General features: G+C 37.5%; 1 protein-coding gene across 3 annotated transcripts in view; it reads left to right on the top strand.

The window, feature by feature from the left end:
- col7a1l (collagen type VII alpha 1-like) overlaps positions 1–16272 on the top strand; it is a 61515-nt gene that overhangs the window by 29345 nt on the left and 15898 nt on the right. For 2 of the 3 annotated variants that reach the window (XM_032505353.1, XM_032505354.1), the window contains exons 45-82: positions 1864–1935; positions 2066–2125; positions 2259–2294; positions 2742–2822; positions 3077–3112; positions 3249–3293; positions 4357–4428; positions 4621–4656; positions 5007–5033; positions 5243–5281; positions 5423–5485; positions 6154–6192; positions 6321–6374; positions 6480–6512; positions 6622–6687; positions 7269–7313; positions 7488–7523; positions 7607–7633; positions 7713–7784; positions 7996–8058; positions 8313–8330; positions 8418–8453; positions 8593–8631; positions 8717–8752; positions 8841–8975; positions 9244–9345; positions 9994–10197; positions 10602–10703; positions 11362–11406; positions 11852–11926; positions 12296–12352; positions 12461–12505; positions 12641–12742; positions 13774–13824; positions 15166–15219; positions 15292–15345; positions 15482–15520; positions 15623–16219. In XM_032505353.1, the coding sequence (XP_032361244.1) occupies positions 1864–1935; positions 2066–2125; positions 2259–2294; positions 2742–2822; positions 3077–3112; positions 3249–3293; positions 4357–4428; positions 4621–4656; positions 5007–5033; positions 5243–5281; positions 5423–5485; positions 6154–6192; positions 6321–6374; positions 6480–6512; positions 6622–6687; positions 7269–7313; positions 7488–7523; positions 7607–7633; positions 7713–7784; positions 7996–8058; positions 8313–8330; positions 8418–8453; positions 8593–8631; positions 8717–8752; positions 8841–8975; positions 9244–9345; positions 9994–10197; positions 10602–10703; positions 11362–11406; positions 11852–11926; positions 12296–12352; positions 12461–12505; positions 12641–12742; positions 13774–13824; positions 15166–15219; positions 15292–15345; positions 15482–15520; positions 15623–16219 (2793 nt within the window). The remainder of the gene's footprint in view (positions 1–1863; positions 1936–2065; positions 2126–2258; positions 2295–2741; positions 2823–3076; positions 3113–3248; positions 3294–4356; positions 4429–4620; positions 4657–5006; positions 5034–5242; positions 5282–5422; positions 5486–6153; positions 6193–6320; positions 6375–6479; positions 6513–6621; positions 6688–7268; positions 7314–7487; positions 7524–7606; positions 7634–7712; positions 7785–7995; positions 8059–8312; positions 8331–8417; positions 8454–8592; positions 8632–8716; positions 8753–8840; positions 8976–9243; positions 9346–9993; positions 10198–10601; positions 10704–11361; positions 11407–11851; positions 11927–12295; positions 12353–12460; positions 12506–12640; positions 12743–13773; positions 13825–15165; positions 15220–15291; positions 15346–15481; positions 15521–15622; positions 16220–16272) is intronic. The other variant, XM_032505355.1, reaches the window with a different exon arrangement.

Here is a 16272-nt window from a genome sequence, read left to right on the forward strand (position 1 = left end):
GAAGCAGGAGAATTAAACGTGCAGGTTTCCAGTGTGAAATCAAATTGCCAGCAGAGTGTGCGGGGTTTACTCAGTCTACGTGGTTCACATATTTTGCTGTGTTGCGACAAGGAAAGAAGGCCTAAATCCACTGAAATCCATTTTCTCTATCATAATAAATATGCATGACTGAATAAGCAACAATTAAAGCTATTAGAAATAGTTATTTTGTTGAGAGTTTAACATTCAAACTCAGTTAATCTGATTGTCAGTGGTGTGGTAACATGATTTAGATGCTGCCAAATACTGACTGGGATAATGTGACATCAGGCTTTTCCAGCTGAGAGAACACAAATACAGCTATCTCTCATTTAAAATCACCATAACTCTCTACTTTTGAATGTCCACATTCATATTTCTTTTCTTGTGCACACAACTTTGCCCATGATTCATGGAGGCGCTGTGCAATCCAGCCAGTTAGATTGATAATTCAAAGGAAATCTTCAAGGAGTGTTGGACGGGCCCTTGCTCCTCTTTGCACGTTGGGGTTACTGGTATTTGCTCAACCATCGGACACGATACGATAAAAGGGTCATTAGTTATGAAAGGGGGGCGGCTTAAGCATATGGGGCAGGCCAAACCATCTCCAATGAAAAGGGAACCCTACAAAGTTCAATGATACCTCACACAGTGGTCCACATCGAACGGGTCATTAGTTATGAAAGGGACATGGCTAAAGCATAGCGGGCGAGTCAACCCATCACCAATCAAAAAGGAACTGCTGAGTTCAGTGATACCTCACACAAGACTGTACTTTAAACGGTTCAAAAGTCATACAAGGGGGCGTGGCCTGAGTACATGGGCGTGGTTAAAGTATCGGTGGCCATAAGTTTCATGTAAATCAGATGATGTTTGTCATATAAGGTTAATCTCTCGTTGCCAGCGGGGGCGCTATGATCAAAAGTCATTTTTTTCTTAGGCCTAGACTAGTCAATCTTGAGAAATTTCAGGAAGATATGACAATGTACACTCAAGATACGACAACTTATTCGTCCATCAATAAATGCTCAAAATGTCTTGTCTTGTTTGGTGAGTTTTTCAGTATGTTATGCCCCTAAAAAAGGCGATTCATTTGCAGGAAATAATAATTCCTTCAGTTTTAATAGGGCCTTTGCCACTGTCGGCGCTCAGGCCCTAAATATATGTACATGTACATGTTTACTAGTCAAAATAGTGATGTCAGTTAATTATGAACTCTGGATGTTGTTTTTTCATTTTTTTTTAAATTTGGTTTCACTCAACTAATAAGATTGCTTGTGACTCCATATACACTGTATCTCCAAGAAATATTTCTATATTTACATCTTCGTTATTAAAAGGTCTGCACTAGTCTTCATCTGTTGGCCACTGAGCTGCTCGACTACAGACTTGGGCTTAGAGAAGTTGTTTAGGGGGAGGAAAGTGTTGCTTGCTGCCGCTGGTTAGGTTTTTTCAATTAGTCCAAAGATTAAATTTTTTTGTCACGACCTCACATGTATGTCCACGTTTTTTGCTTTTTATCTATCTTAACGGGCTTAGAATAAGTCAGTCAGCCAGAGGGAAGTAATTCTCTTAATGTTTAATTCTGTCGGGACATTTTTAATTATTTAGTCAGTGTATTTCTTACACACTCCTCTGGGTCCGCTTATCAAACACAATTAAGATTTTCTCATTAGCTTTTGAAGTGGGCATGAAGGCTCCACTGAATGGGAGGTCTCGTAATCTCAGTCCACAGGGTGCCATTTAAAGTGAAGCTTTTTGTTTTGTTTGGTTTGACGTTGTGACAAATCATGTCGATTGACATTCTGTTTATCTGTGCGTGTGTGCATATTTCCTGTTTGTCAGGGAGACATTGGTCCAGTTGGTCCCACAGGCCCCCAGGGAACAAAGGGTGAACAAGGAAACAAAGGAGAGAAGGTTAATAAGAAATACTGTACATCATGCTTGCATTTTGTCATTTTTCCTATTAATATAAGAACAGAGTGAATATCTGTTGCTGCTGTAAAGAATAGCTGTATATGGGTATGATTTGTTTTGATGTGTGCAGGGCAGTCCTGGTTTTGGGATTCCAGGACAACGGGGACCAAAGGGAGAAAATGGCGAGAGGGTGAGTCACCTGAAAAAGTGGGATCACTCATTTAACACTAAAACTGTGTTCTCATCATACAACACTGAAGCAAAAAACAGCTGTTCATTGCTATTACAGTATAATTATGTTTTGTGCTTTTTATCATTCACAGGGAAATGTTGGTTTGTCTGGAAAACCTGGACCAAAAGTCAGTAAAGTGTTTTGCCTATAGCTGCTCTAATCAATACTTTTATATGAGCAATGGGTCAAATGCCTATGTGTGATGTGAAAGCGGTCCCTAGTAGGGACAAACCCACAGAACTATCATGTGTCTTTGCAGTTATCCTAAATCCTACAGAGGTTTATTTTTGATATCTTTTAGCCTAGTAGTTTAGTCAAGATTTAGCACTTTTGCTCCGTGTCTAAATATTGTAGGCATCTGATGGCTATACAGTAGCCCCCTAACGGCATCATTTTTTTAAATTGTTTTTTATTTTATTACTATATAATGAATTTTGAGATTTTGGTCAAACTACAGTCTAGTCCACTACAAACACACACACACACACACATACACACACACATATATATATACTGTATATATATAAAGAAAACTGAGGTTGTTAAATACTGTATATGTCATGTGTTTGTCCAGGGGCACGATGGCTCCAAAGGTGACAAAGGGGCAGCTGGGTTATCCGGTAATCCCGGAGAACCAGGATTAAGAGGTAAAGATGTAAGTAAATCCTGTGTGGCTGTTGCAGCAATGATACAAGTTGTTTGTACAATACAGCAGAATTCACCCTTACCAGGGTTTATTGAGAAAACATTACGTCAGAGAAAGCTCATTGTTTTAATTAAAACATAAGACATAGGGATAAGCGTTTGGACAAGTCAGAATGTATGTGAACAGATAAAAGAATACATTTCAACTTGAGCTCAGGAAAATGTATTTAAATGTAAAATTGGTGACCGTGACTCTGTCCGTAGGGTGCATCGGGAACTAAAGGAGACCAAGGATCTAAGGTACAGTCAGCATGTTACTGAGATGCTTTAGCTTGTTTTGTTGCTCAGTTATCTATTTCCATGATGATTTATAATCAGTAAAGTCTTGTACTAGATTTACGAACTCTAAGTTATAATCTTGTTTTGTCTTTCACAGGGTGAATTTGGACCACCTGGAGAGCCTGGTGAAAGAGGAATTAGGGTATTTATTTTGAGTTTGTGTGTGTAATATATATATTATTTAGTGTATTATACTATGTGTATTATACACATAAACATAAATAAGCAAAATTAAACATACATAAAATACCTCCCATAGCAACAACAAAGACAAAAGCTCTCTTATAGAAACAAATATTCTGAAGTTTTTTTTTAATGAAGTTTCCAATGTGCGGTGATTGCATGTCTGACTAGAAGACCATTCTACTCACCATCTGTGTCATGGAAACAATCAGCTGAGCATCATCAACAGATCTTTGAGTTCACTCTGGAACATAAGGGACTAATAAGTCAATGATTGGTAAAAAACTGAATGGAAGTCTGCACAGTGGATCAGATGTTCAGTGTGGTCAAAGACATCGGACTTGATTGGTACAGCGTGCACAGGACACTCACTGCCACTCCATATACCAACCATGTCACTCTATGAGTATGCTTTTAATGTAACACACTTTTTAGATTTGCTGTGTTTTATATTGCATTTCTATTTGTTTGCATTTCCAACCACTATTTTTTAGGATTCTAATTCTGAAGGGTCCCACCTCCTATTCTATCTTTTAGTTAGCTCCGAGATGTCCGCCAGAAATGGGGCAACGCCTTTGAGCTAGTTCAGGCAGTCAACTCGAGCTCATCTCCGTACACACACGTGACATTTCTTATTTCCCGTATCATTTACCAAACACATCCCCTTACTTTGGGGGTCTATTTAAGCTGTGCTATTTCCCCATCTCTGCCTTGTCAATGCTGCTAATGCCCTACACCTGTATCACTGCCCGCTTGCAGCCCCACCACCACAACCCCAGCATCCACCTGCAGGCTCCGGCCAGGGGGAATCTACTTTATCATCACTCCCCAATATCTCATGTAAACCCATACTGCAGGGAGTGATGAGGTCGGAGTCTGGCCACCAAACACAATGTTGTTTGCCAGAACTCCTGCTGAGCAAACATAACATGTGCTTTTGTATCTACATTTATGGCTTTTGACGTAAACAGCGGTACAAGGCTGTATGCGCTTTTCAACTCCTTTTTGACATTGTTGATCAGGGTCCACTGGGGTTACCAGGGCGACCAGGCGACCCAGGAGATAAAGGAGATACTGGGATGCCCGGCCCGCTTGTAAGTTCTTTGAATTTAATTAAAAGAAGATAACTACACCTTGAAAGAAATAGACTTAAACTGTTTATTATACTTAGTTTTTTTCTGAGGGCATTTAATGTTTCCATTTGAACCAAACCTTTCTGTCACATTAAATCCCTGGAATAATTCCTCATGAACTGCATTATTAAGATAAAATGTGATTTTCCTCAGGGAACTGATGGAAAGAAAGGCGACAAAGGGGAGCAGGTATTGTTTGAATTCCCTCTCTCTCTCTCTCTCTCTCTCTCTCTCTCTCTCTCTCTTTTATTGATGAGCATGTTGATTCTCAGCAGAGGTTCTCTGGTTGACGCCTTTTGATGATTCTTCTGTGTCAGTCACCGTCTTCACAACCTGCTCTCCCTCTGTGACTTCATGATTTCTATTTTGATAGGTTCATTAATTAAGTTTGGCTTTGTGTGTATGCCACCCTTCAGTGCACCTACTGTTTTTTTTCCTTTGTGTTACAAATATGGGTTGTGTCTAGAAGTGTGACATGTTAGATTTTTAACTGTGTTGTATTGTGCTCTTCTTTTGATCGTGCTGTTGCTGTCATAAAGGGAAAACCTGGACCTCCGGGAGAACAAGTAAACAAGCCTCTATTATCGTTTTTGACAGCTTCTCATCAGTTCAGCCATGTTTGACAAGGACATTCATTGTAACGAAGCTCATGAAGAACAAAAGAAAAAACACCACTCTCCAATAAGACATTGGAGAATGAATACATGTTCTCAGTCTGCTGAAATTGTCCATCAGTAAGCAAGTTAACTTTTAATTTCTGATTTTGTCCTTCTAGATTGTTGTAGACAACAACATATTGACCAGGGTGATTAAGGTAACTTGAAGAATAGCATGTAACATGCTTTATCTAGTTTATTTTTTTTATTTTTCATGAGGGAATTCAAGTTTATCTTCTCTTCTCTCTCTCCTCTCTCCTTCCCTTTCCTTTCCTTTATTTGCCTTTCCCTTTGTTCAGGGTGAACCAGGAGAGCCTGGTGAGCCTGGTTTGAGAGGAGAAACAGGTGTGCCTGGTCCGAGAGTGAGTATCCTATCACATGTCACAAATATATATACTGCAAGATGTACCCTGATCACGGCTACCTTAGATAGAGTGGAAACCCTCAAAGTATCATATAAGAGCTCAATCAGTCCATTAACGGATAAGTTAATTGGCAGAAAATGAAACTGCAACAATTTGGATAATAAATTCATTGTTAAAGTGATTTATCAAGCAAACATGTTCTCTGGTTGCAATATATGCTGGTTTCTCTGTGTTATATGAGACTAAGTTCAATATTTGGATGATTTTGACTGTTGGTCAATTGAAATAAGTCATTGGAAGACATTACCTAGAGCAATTTTTGATGTTGATTTTATTAAAAAAAATAATATGCAGATTAATTGATTAAGGTAGCCAAACTTATGCTTGCTTTTGTTTTTGTATTCAGTGCTTGCCTGTGTTCAATTTGTTGTTGTTAGTTGCGGACTCTTGTGGTTGTAATTGCACTTTTCTTTACTTTGTTAGGTGAGATTGCTTCTACCTACAGGTTTTCTTAATCACACAGTCTTTATTTTATATTATTTATAACTATAATTAGATTAATTTATTTATAAATTGTAGTTGATATTTTTGTGTTTGGTTGGAGAGTTTAATTAGTACGCTTTTTTGAATATTCCCAATATTTGAATATTTGTTTGTCTCCACAGGGTCCAGAGGGGAAACCTGGATTACCAGCACCATCTCTGGTATGTGTAAACATCAATGTTTCAAATCGCTTTTATTGTGGTAGTTTGTATCAGGAGGACTTCCATTTAAAAAAGAAAAGAAAAAGAAAATGTGTATGTGTTGAAGTAAGAAACCGTTTGCTTTTCAGGGTGGTTCTGAAAGAGATGGACTTGATGGGTTACAAGGGAAACCAGGAATAAAGGTTATTCTAAGAGTTTTAATTCAATTATTAAAATCGGCCCATCTGAATTTCATTGAGCTTTGGGCATTTACAGTGTGAGCTTACTCACAAAATGTTTAACTGCAGGGTGACCAGGGACAGAAAGGAGAAACTGGTCAGGTGAGTGCACCAATGGTTTTGGTAATATTATTCTGTTTGTACATGGTAAACTCCCTATGAAGAAAAAATTATTTGTTAAAACATTTGTTGTATGTGTCCATGTGAACAGAGGGGACAGAAAGGAGACCAAGGACGGTCTGGGATAGCTGGAATACCTGGTTTACCGGGAACTCCAGTGAGTATTACTTTGATTTACAGCACCTCTGGCTAAAACATTACCTATCCATTAGGGCTGCATGATATGAGGAGAATATGCACAACACGATTAACGTTGTTGAATATTACAATAACGATATTACTTTCAATAAAGAGATATTTAAGTGTTCTCAGTTCTACATTTCCGCTGCTTTCAGTATTTTGCTAAAATGCAACAAATGGACAAAAAGAAATAATAATTTAATAATTTAATTTCCAAATTTTTTTTATTGAACATTGAATTGAACATATATACATATATACACATATAATTTTAAAGTGCCGTTTTCTGCTGATATTTTCTTTTAACCAACACCCAAAATCTTGTGAGTGTCAAAACGTATTGCAGCCTTTTGCACTGTGTATATTGCGCCAGTTGATACTGCGATTGGATATACAAAAACGATATATTGTGTAGCCCTACTATCCATCCTTTACACATCACTAATGCTGACAATAACGCCAATATAAGGTTATAACGTGTTGTTTTAGGTGTGTTTTTTTACCATAATAATCAGAAAAATGATCTCCAGCAATTGTTTTCTTTCCTCCGCTGTTCAGGGACGACCTGGCATTGACGGGAAGAGGGGCCAGCCAGGAAAAGATGTGAGAAACATTTTCATCTGACAATTACAACACAACAATGTGTGATACCCACTGGATGATGACTTTCATGCTTTAACATCTGTTCTATTTTGATAGTTTGAAATTGTTCAGATTTTCAAAATGTATTATTTATAGGTGAATTATAAAAATTCTAAACCTACTTTATATTCACAGGGAGAAATTGGGCTGAAAGGAGATGACGGCAACAAGGTTTTTTTAAATTTATGGCAACCAACTAATACATCTATGACGCTATTTTTGGAATACACATGTTAACATTCCTCTCATTCCAGGGGGACAAGGGAGACGCGGGTGCTAATGTAAGTTGTTTTGGGATAAAACAAATGAACAATGTTTACAAGAAAACTGAGCAACTTTAGAGTTTTTCTTACTTCACAGGGTAAAGATGGTAGAAAGGGGGAACCAGGACCTCCAGGTTTGCCTGGTAGGCAAGTGCTTGTCACATCCGAGGTACATATTACTACCTGCGTTGATTTTGATTTATTAAATGGGAAGCTGATTTCTTTTTCCCAACCTCTTTTAAAAGCAGTATATTAAACTGTATATTCAATGTTTTACCTATTATTATTATTAAGTGTCACCTTGGCGCATTACTGCTTATTTGAGAAGATTCAGAAAAACACAGAGACCTGCCTTGCAGCTTAGACTTTTTTTTTCTCAGGGTGCCACCATTGACGAAACCCGAGAAGCATTTCCAATCCCGATGGGTCCTCCAGGAGCTACTGTGAGTTTGAGTCTTACACAGAACACACTTCTGAATGTTTAGCTCATGGCACTTTGTTTCAGCTGTTGCATGGCATAATCCATATTTATCCTGCACAATATCTGAGTCATCATTCAGCAATGACTATTGTGCTTTTATTGTGGGTTGCAATGAGTCGTGACATTATCTACAAACAGTTACATTATGGCAAACTTGATGTCATGCTATGTAGATGCATGTTCCAATGTCTTGCTCCTCTGTTTCTGTGTGTTTAGGGTTCACCGGGAACAAAGGTAAGATGGTAATTGGGGTCATACTGAAACTGAGTTTATCAAAAACTGAAATGTTGGTTCTGTAGCTCATTTGTCTTTTGTTTGCAGGGAGATAAAGGAGAAAGAGGCCTGAAAGGAGACACGGTAATTTTTAATTAATAGCCCCTTAAAAAACACATGTTTATGGAAAGGACTTTATATTAATTTGTTTTAAAATGAATAATAAGTTGAATTGATATTGCACTTTTCACAAACTCAAAGCGTTTGACTAATGTCTTCATAGGGTGATGCTGGAGCTCCTGGAAAATCTGTTGAAATGAAGGTAAATACAGGATGTAGTAATTCCTCTTCTGGGATACAAGGTCTCAATTTGCACTTTTGACCAGTATGTTTTTCCTCTTTGTTAGGACATTGAAGTGATGTTTGAAGCATATGGCATAAGGGTGAGCTCTGAGCATTACATTGTAGACATTTTGAGGTTGATAGAATTTGTATTCCAGTTTCACCCTATCCATAAAACCTATTTCTCAGTTGCCTTTGCTGAAGGCTTTGATTGACCGGCTGCTGCAGGATGGAATAGAGGAGCTGCTTCATGTGCTTGGCACCTCCAAGAAAACGAAAGAAAACACAGAAACTCACACGTCCAACGTCATCACTGAGTACAAAGTACGTACAGTAAGGGAAGAAGTGTGTGAGAGTAAAAGGTTTCATGCCATAGGTGGCGTATGCCTCTTGGGATTATAAAACATTTTTATAAACCATAAAAAGTAACCTGAACCCCCATGCATTCACTAAATAACTATCAATACTTTTAACTCTCATCAATAAATTTCATGGACTTGTATCTTTTGTGTCCTTAGAAAGAAGACCACAAGACTGACAAGACAGTAAAAAACAAAATAATACTTGTATTCTATTTTTGATGTCTCAACAGAGTTCAGTGAAGTTCGACCTCAGCAGCCAGCCGCTGAAAGTGTTGGACACCATCCAGGGCTCTGATTTAGATGGACTGCTTTCTAAAGAGTCTTTGACAATTGTAAGTGACCTCAAAATCTCCATCTTGAGTCTTTATATCTTAAAAAAGAATCTTTAAAAAAGCATTATGTATGATGAGCTTATTAAACCTGTTTCCAAGACAAATCATTGTCTCTCCAGGAATTTTGATTTTCAATTCAAGAGTACATGTTTCCGGTTATTTTTTATACTAGTTCAGCAATGTGCCGAACCATGTCTTGATTCAAGATACTGACAGACAATTCCTAAAATGAAAAAAGTACAGTATATACCAAGAACAAGAAGTTTCTTCTCTCTCTGACTGTGAACCTCAGATTTTTTTTATGTTTCAAGAAAAGTCCTGAAGGCTCAATAAAGGTGTAAATACACATGAAAGGTTAAAAGGTTTTCAGGAGACAAGGTACTGTCGGCCCATTCAAGTTTAATTATACTAACTCTAGCAACACGTTAGAGAGCATGTTTCATTAGTGTCATCTTACAACACATTAAAATGAACACATTTTAATACAAGTATAAAAGAAAGAACAAACAATCTTTCACAAACCATTCAGATATTCACCCACTGTGTACACTATATCATCCTTAATATTCATAATATAAATATTTTACTCTGGTCAATGCTACTAGTCCAAATCTGTCACTTCCACTAATTTTGTCTTTTGGTGTGAAGGATCTTTTAAATGAAACAGCAGAGGGTCCCACTTTATGGAGCTTCACCCCGCTGAACGGAGAGCAGGAGCTTGACAGAACTGAGACGGAGTTGAAGGACTCCAGTGGGAAGGAGGGAGTAGATGAGCATAGTGACGGAGTATCTTCACTCAAAATGAATCGGACTGTAATCAATTCTACTATTAATTTTAATACGACCCAGGAGGTAAGGACATTTTACTATAAAGTATGCCAACTTTAAATCTCTAATTGAATATGTTGTGTTTCCACAGAGATAGTTTAAGATCATTTTCAGCAACATGGAATTAAACTTATTGTTATATGTTATTTGTGAACACAGTGGGATCTTAGTGTCTCACAAATCTAATAACGTTTTCCTCAAATTATTATTATTACTATCCTTATTACTAAATATAATAACGTCATGGCAGCTTCAGGTCTCTAATCTGTGGCTAGCTTTCACATGATGTGAGGAAAAACAATGGTTGGTCATGTTTTAGTAAAGAAATAGTAAGTATGGATACTTCAAATGTCAGAAAAAGTTTCTTTCTGTCTAGCATTTATGTTCTGCTGATTGCAAAACGATAAAAATTCTAATGTGCATGTCAGACGGTTTCAGGGTTGCCAGAATCTGTGGCGGTTCTCCTCACTCAGGAAGACTCCCTGAAGAAGAACTCGGGACAAAAGAAGAAGAACCGGGAACGTGGGAAGGTAAAGCTATCATAGACATCTTATCATCATCATCATCATCATCATCATCCTCATCATCCTCACCATCATCATCATCATCATCCTCATCTGTAATCATTAATGACTGGGTTTGCCCTTGAAAATCAACTTGAACTAAGAGTATATAGTTCAACAATTTCATAAAACATTTGAAAAGATAACTGATGAATACAGTCATGGCCCAAAGTCAGTGGCTGCCTGGAAGGAAGGACATCCATCTAGGCAAGGCAATTTTATTTATATAGCACATTTAATTGCAGGTGTGCTTGACAATAAAGTGCATACAGCAACACGTTGCATTAGAATATATTAAAATCTAATGAGAAAATTGAATAGATTTATGAAAAGCCTCCAAGAATATTTGATCTGTAATGAATGGGTTGAATCATGCAAAGCCACCAGTGTGGTCCTTTACAAATAGGTCTAAATCTTTTTGGTAACTTTAACACGAAGGGCTCCTAAACATCTTGATGTGAAGCTGTTGCATTCATGTTTGATATTCATTGAGTACTTATTACCCTTTTAAATATCTCCCAAAAACTCACAGAATCAACCTCGTAGTTTCATTATTTTATCATCATCGACGTCTGAAGCATGAGAAACCTTTATCTTTTTTCTCTCTGACTGTGAACTTAACCAGGGCAAAGGAAATAAAGGACGACATAAGAGGCAGAGACAACGCCTGGTAAATGTCCTTGAAGGGGTCCAAACTAAACCTAAAAAACTTAACTTCTGCCCCAACTAAACAAAATAAAAACCAACTAACACACATCTCACCCTGCAAAATGTAAGCACAGACTCCTGACACTGGCTGTTGCTAACTTATTAACATGATGACTTTAATATAACTTTTTTGATGATGAAATAACTTTTGGTACTTAAAAATCATAGAAATAATCATAATATACTAACTTAAAAAAATATATAACAAACAGAATTAACCAGTTAATGTATAAATGGTGTGGCTAGTAAATGTAAAAGCATGCATTTCTTGAAACCAGTATTTGTTTGATAATGGGTTGCTTTGTAAACGCTTGGCATTGTCTTCTTCCAGCCACTGACACAAATGTTAAATTATGATATGTATCAGAATGCTCCTGTAATTATTATCACTTCTTCTTTATCCAAAGACAAGTGAGGAGGACACGCAAGAAGAAGAGGAAGAGGATTTTTATAACAGCGAAGAATACAGTTATGAATATGAGGTAGACAACTGCTGCAATGTATGACTAATTCATGAACTGTGGGAAACTTCAGTTTAAAGTGTTGATTGATGATGTGGGGTTGTTTTATTTGAAGCTTTGTTATGGTGAGTGGCTTCTTTCTAACAGACCTGTCAAACTCGTAATCAAATTAGGTTTTTATTTTTTTAAATAGCAACATCTCATCTGTGCCCACGCTAAGCACTGAAGAGAGTTGATTAATGACACGCCCACTACCTGAATTAATCATTAAAAATAAATTACTTTGTCATTACAGCCTACTGCATCATCATCATGCGTCATCCCCTGGAGTATCTGTAGGTTGTACATGTTTAAAAGTTGCAATGAAATTATTATTATTTTTCTCAACAGGAAGAACTTTCCCCAGATTACCCTGCGACCTCTCAGGAGAGGAAAGACAACAAACAGGTAAACTTGCTTCAAACAGTATGTTCTCATCTGTTTCTGCTGGATTGGTAAAAAATGTTATAATACATTTTTAATGTAAAATATGTTCCATGTTTGTATCTTATGCAGCTTGAAGTTCAAACAGATGCAATTCTCCATCCAGTGGATGAAAAGGTGTGGCATTAATAATTCTGCAGCCCAGATGATAACAGAAATTGATTCACTGTTGTAAGACAGTATTCTACTAGAAAGTAAGCAGAGACACCTGCGCTTATGAAGAATAAGCTGTTTTTTTTAATCTTTTTGTAGGAAGAAAAATTAGCCACACACACTCCTGGCCAGTTAGAAACGTTGACAGGAACCTCCAGTTATCCTCTAACATCCTCCACAAACAGACAAATAGATGCACAGGTAATCTACACTCAATGCATGATGTATTACACAATTTTATTATTATTTACTTTGTTTTTAACAAGTACACAAACACAACCAAGAAACAATATAACAGGTTATAAACTGATATGCAGGGAATAAAGAAAAATTGACAATGCTTTCTAAGAAATGCTGTATCTCCAGTGTATAGTATAGATCAGTGTTTCTAAAATGGGGTACATGTACCCCTAGGGGTACTTTGAAGTACTGCAGGGGGTACATGACATTTTTGGCAAAAATGCTAATTAAAAAATATGTCATGCATAATTCCTATTATAATTATACTATAATAAGGAATGAGGTAAGTGATGTATTTTAAACATTTGAAATGTAACATTTAAATATTTTTGTTTAATAAAGGTTGTTGTTTAGTGAATCTATCACTGCTAGTGCGTATTGTGTATTGTTCCTCTTTATGTAGACTTTTTCTTCTACCAAAAATATTTTGCGCTACTTGCTAGGTTGGCTCAGTGGTAGAGCAGGCGCACATGTAGGTTTATGCCTTGAAGCAGAGGTCCAGGGTTCAAATCCAACCTGTGATGGATTTCTGGATTTCCCCTCTTTCTCGCCTAGCTATCCTGTCAAAAATTAAATGTGGAAAAGCCCCAAAAATGACCTTTAAAAAAAAAAAGTTTTGCGCTGTTCAGGGGACATTTAGCTTAAAAAAGAAATTCAAAACGGGTACAATATTGAAAAAATGTTTGAGAAACACTGGTATAGATGTCCGGACAGTCTGAACTCGTTTGTGCACTGACTCAGTGTGGGGACAAGTGGGATTTAGAAAGTTCAAATAAGCTGTACATAGAGCCACACTCAGAGTATATAAATCAGTTGTTAAGAGGAGTAACCCTACCATAACAAAGACAGGAAACCACATCATTGAGACACTTCTTAAAACAAGGAGTGAAGGTTGATTTATATCCTCTCAAATTAACCTAACTTTTGACTGGTACTGTATCTCTTACCTTCACTCTCACATTCTTATCTCTTCTTTTATTGTCAATGACCAGGATGAAGTTTCACTTTCTACACATCCCATCACAACAGACGAACCAGACAAGGTAGAGCTTTGATTAGAGCTTTTATTAGAGCTTTGATTAGAGCTTTGATTTGATTTGAAAGACTTGAATCTTAACTGAATGTTTCTGAAGCCCCTTGCATGTCTTGCAAATGGAATGCAAATCTCTTCTATATATGCTTAACACAAAATGCCTGAAAGTGATGGACAAGTGCTTAAACAGAGGACAGGCTTCACTTTCTTCCTGTCATAATATATAGTATGCCATAAATAAGTAAGTGATGAGCACTTGGCATCGTATTTTGTACTTTCTACTTCCTATGAAATTTTCACCAGTGCAAAAAATGTGCACATGCTTGTATAAGGCTAATGTGAATACAGTGGGAATGAAAATAAACCATTATAGAGATATTACCAATTACAATTAGAGAGGACAGCCTTTCTGAGCAGCATGCCTTTAGCATGATTTCACTAAAGCTTGCCTGAATGGAAATGAGCAGAAATAGTAGTCAATTCCAGAGAGTTACTTTTAATACTTTGTCTCTCTCATTTTTTTAAACAGGAAGTCTCTTAAGTCCCAAGAGACTATACGGTGACTATAGGGTGTTAAACATTCATAAGATAGCACACACTACATGGAGCGTGTGAATAAACTGTGAACTGTTTTGCTGATGAGGAGCCCTGAACCTGAGGAAGGACTTCTTTCTACACAGAGACAAAGTCACTGACCCAAAGCTATGGCCAAAGTTCACATCCTGTATGAGGGCTTTTCTTTTGAGTAACACTCTATAGAAAATCAGGCACTGCTGTTAAATTATCAGAAATGTTTCCTCATGTCCGAGTTATTTTCATTCTTCACTTTGTTTTAATGTGAACCCCTGTGTAGCCTTTACCTCATCTACAACTACTAATCTATTTATTAAGACAAATCTATGACAAACATATTTTACATCAGATATTCCACAAAAGACCTGTGCCAACAATTTTAATAAATTTACTTTTGACAAGTTGTATTGAAATTTTATTTATTGAAACATGGAAAATATGTTGTGTTTTTACTTTACCAAACATCTTTGAATGGCAATGATATTACTCAGAATGTAGTGGCATATAAGCATTTCTGTAGCCAGAACAAATAATTTTTTTCACTGGTGAAAATGTTCTTTTAATATGTTGTTTTGTCTGTTTAACCTCTCTGTGCATGTATCCATCCTTCAGTAAAAAAATTGTTCAAGTAACTTACTAAGCAAGTCTGTGTCTTTCTTTCTTACATTTTTACCCTCATTTACATCAAAGCACACACATTACTACAACTGTTTGATAGGAAGCATCAAAATGATTGTGATAAATTTGCTCATGAGGAGTTTTGGGGGGGGCTTGACAGGTGCCTCAATCCCAAATCAGGGTGAAGAAAAGTGCCCCCTGGCCTGACTACATGGTAGGTGTCACCTGGTTATGTAGACATTAATTAATAATAAAAATGGCAGTAGTAATCATTTTTATATTGTAGGTATTCATGCCAGGTGCCCCAGGTGGAAGAAGTCGTTTCAAGGAGGCACAAAAAGTAAATTTGTCCAATCTTAAAAATTTAAACTTCATACATTTGACTCAGATTGAATCACATAAAGTATGAAAATTCAATTTAATGTTCACTAAATGTGGCCCATATTTGACACTTGCCCCTTCATTTTTAATTTCAGCATCTGTCCTCTGGAGCTCAAGGTTACAACAGATGGAATGTAAGTCTGTTATCAACGATAAGAAATAAGTATTAATCATAATGAAGATGTTGCAACTTCTAGATACATTGGTATGTGTCATAAAACGTGTTTCTCTGGCAGAAGAAGCAAGAAAACTCGGACCGTCAAACACACACCAGGAGGCAGAGGCAAGAATGGAGGGGGAGGCAGCGATACAGTGATACAGAAACACAAGATGGAGGAGAGGAACAGACTGAAGCAGAAGAAGTGGAGGAGTGGGAAATGGAACAAGAGAAAGGAGTGGAGACTGATGGGTATACAGAAACAGGCCCTGATCCAGTCTATGGGGAGGAGGAGAGGAGTGGAGACTACGACTGGGAGACAGAGGAGGACGTTGATCGAGAGAGGGGAGGAGAGGAGGAGGACCTGGAGAAGGAGAGAGAGAGGGCAAGGATGGAGATGGAGAGAGAGAGAGAGGAGCTGGAGAAAGAGAGGGAAGCCGAGCTGGAGTTGGAGAGAGAAAATGTAGAGAGGGAGAAAGAGCTGGAGAGAGAACAAATGGAGAGGGAGAAAGAGCTGGAAAGGGAGAGAACAGCGCAGGAGGGGGAGAGAGACTTGGACAAGGAGAGGGAGGAGTGGGAGAGGAGGAGAGCGGAGATAGAGAGGGGGAGACAGGGGGGTTACGATGAAGAAACTGGACAGCCATACCCGTACCCTCCAGAGTATTATTACCTAAAGGTAAAGGCCTGAAGTATTCATAACGCGGAATAAATGTCCATTTTAATTATGCA

Source organism: Etheostoma spectabile, chromosome 23 (assembly GCF_008692095.1).
Source record: "Etheostoma spectabile isolate EspeVRDwgs_2016 chromosome 23, UIUC_Espe_1.0, whole genome shotgun sequence".
NCBI lineage: Eukaryota > Metazoa > Chordata > Actinopteri > Perciformes > Percidae > Etheostoma > Etheostoma spectabile.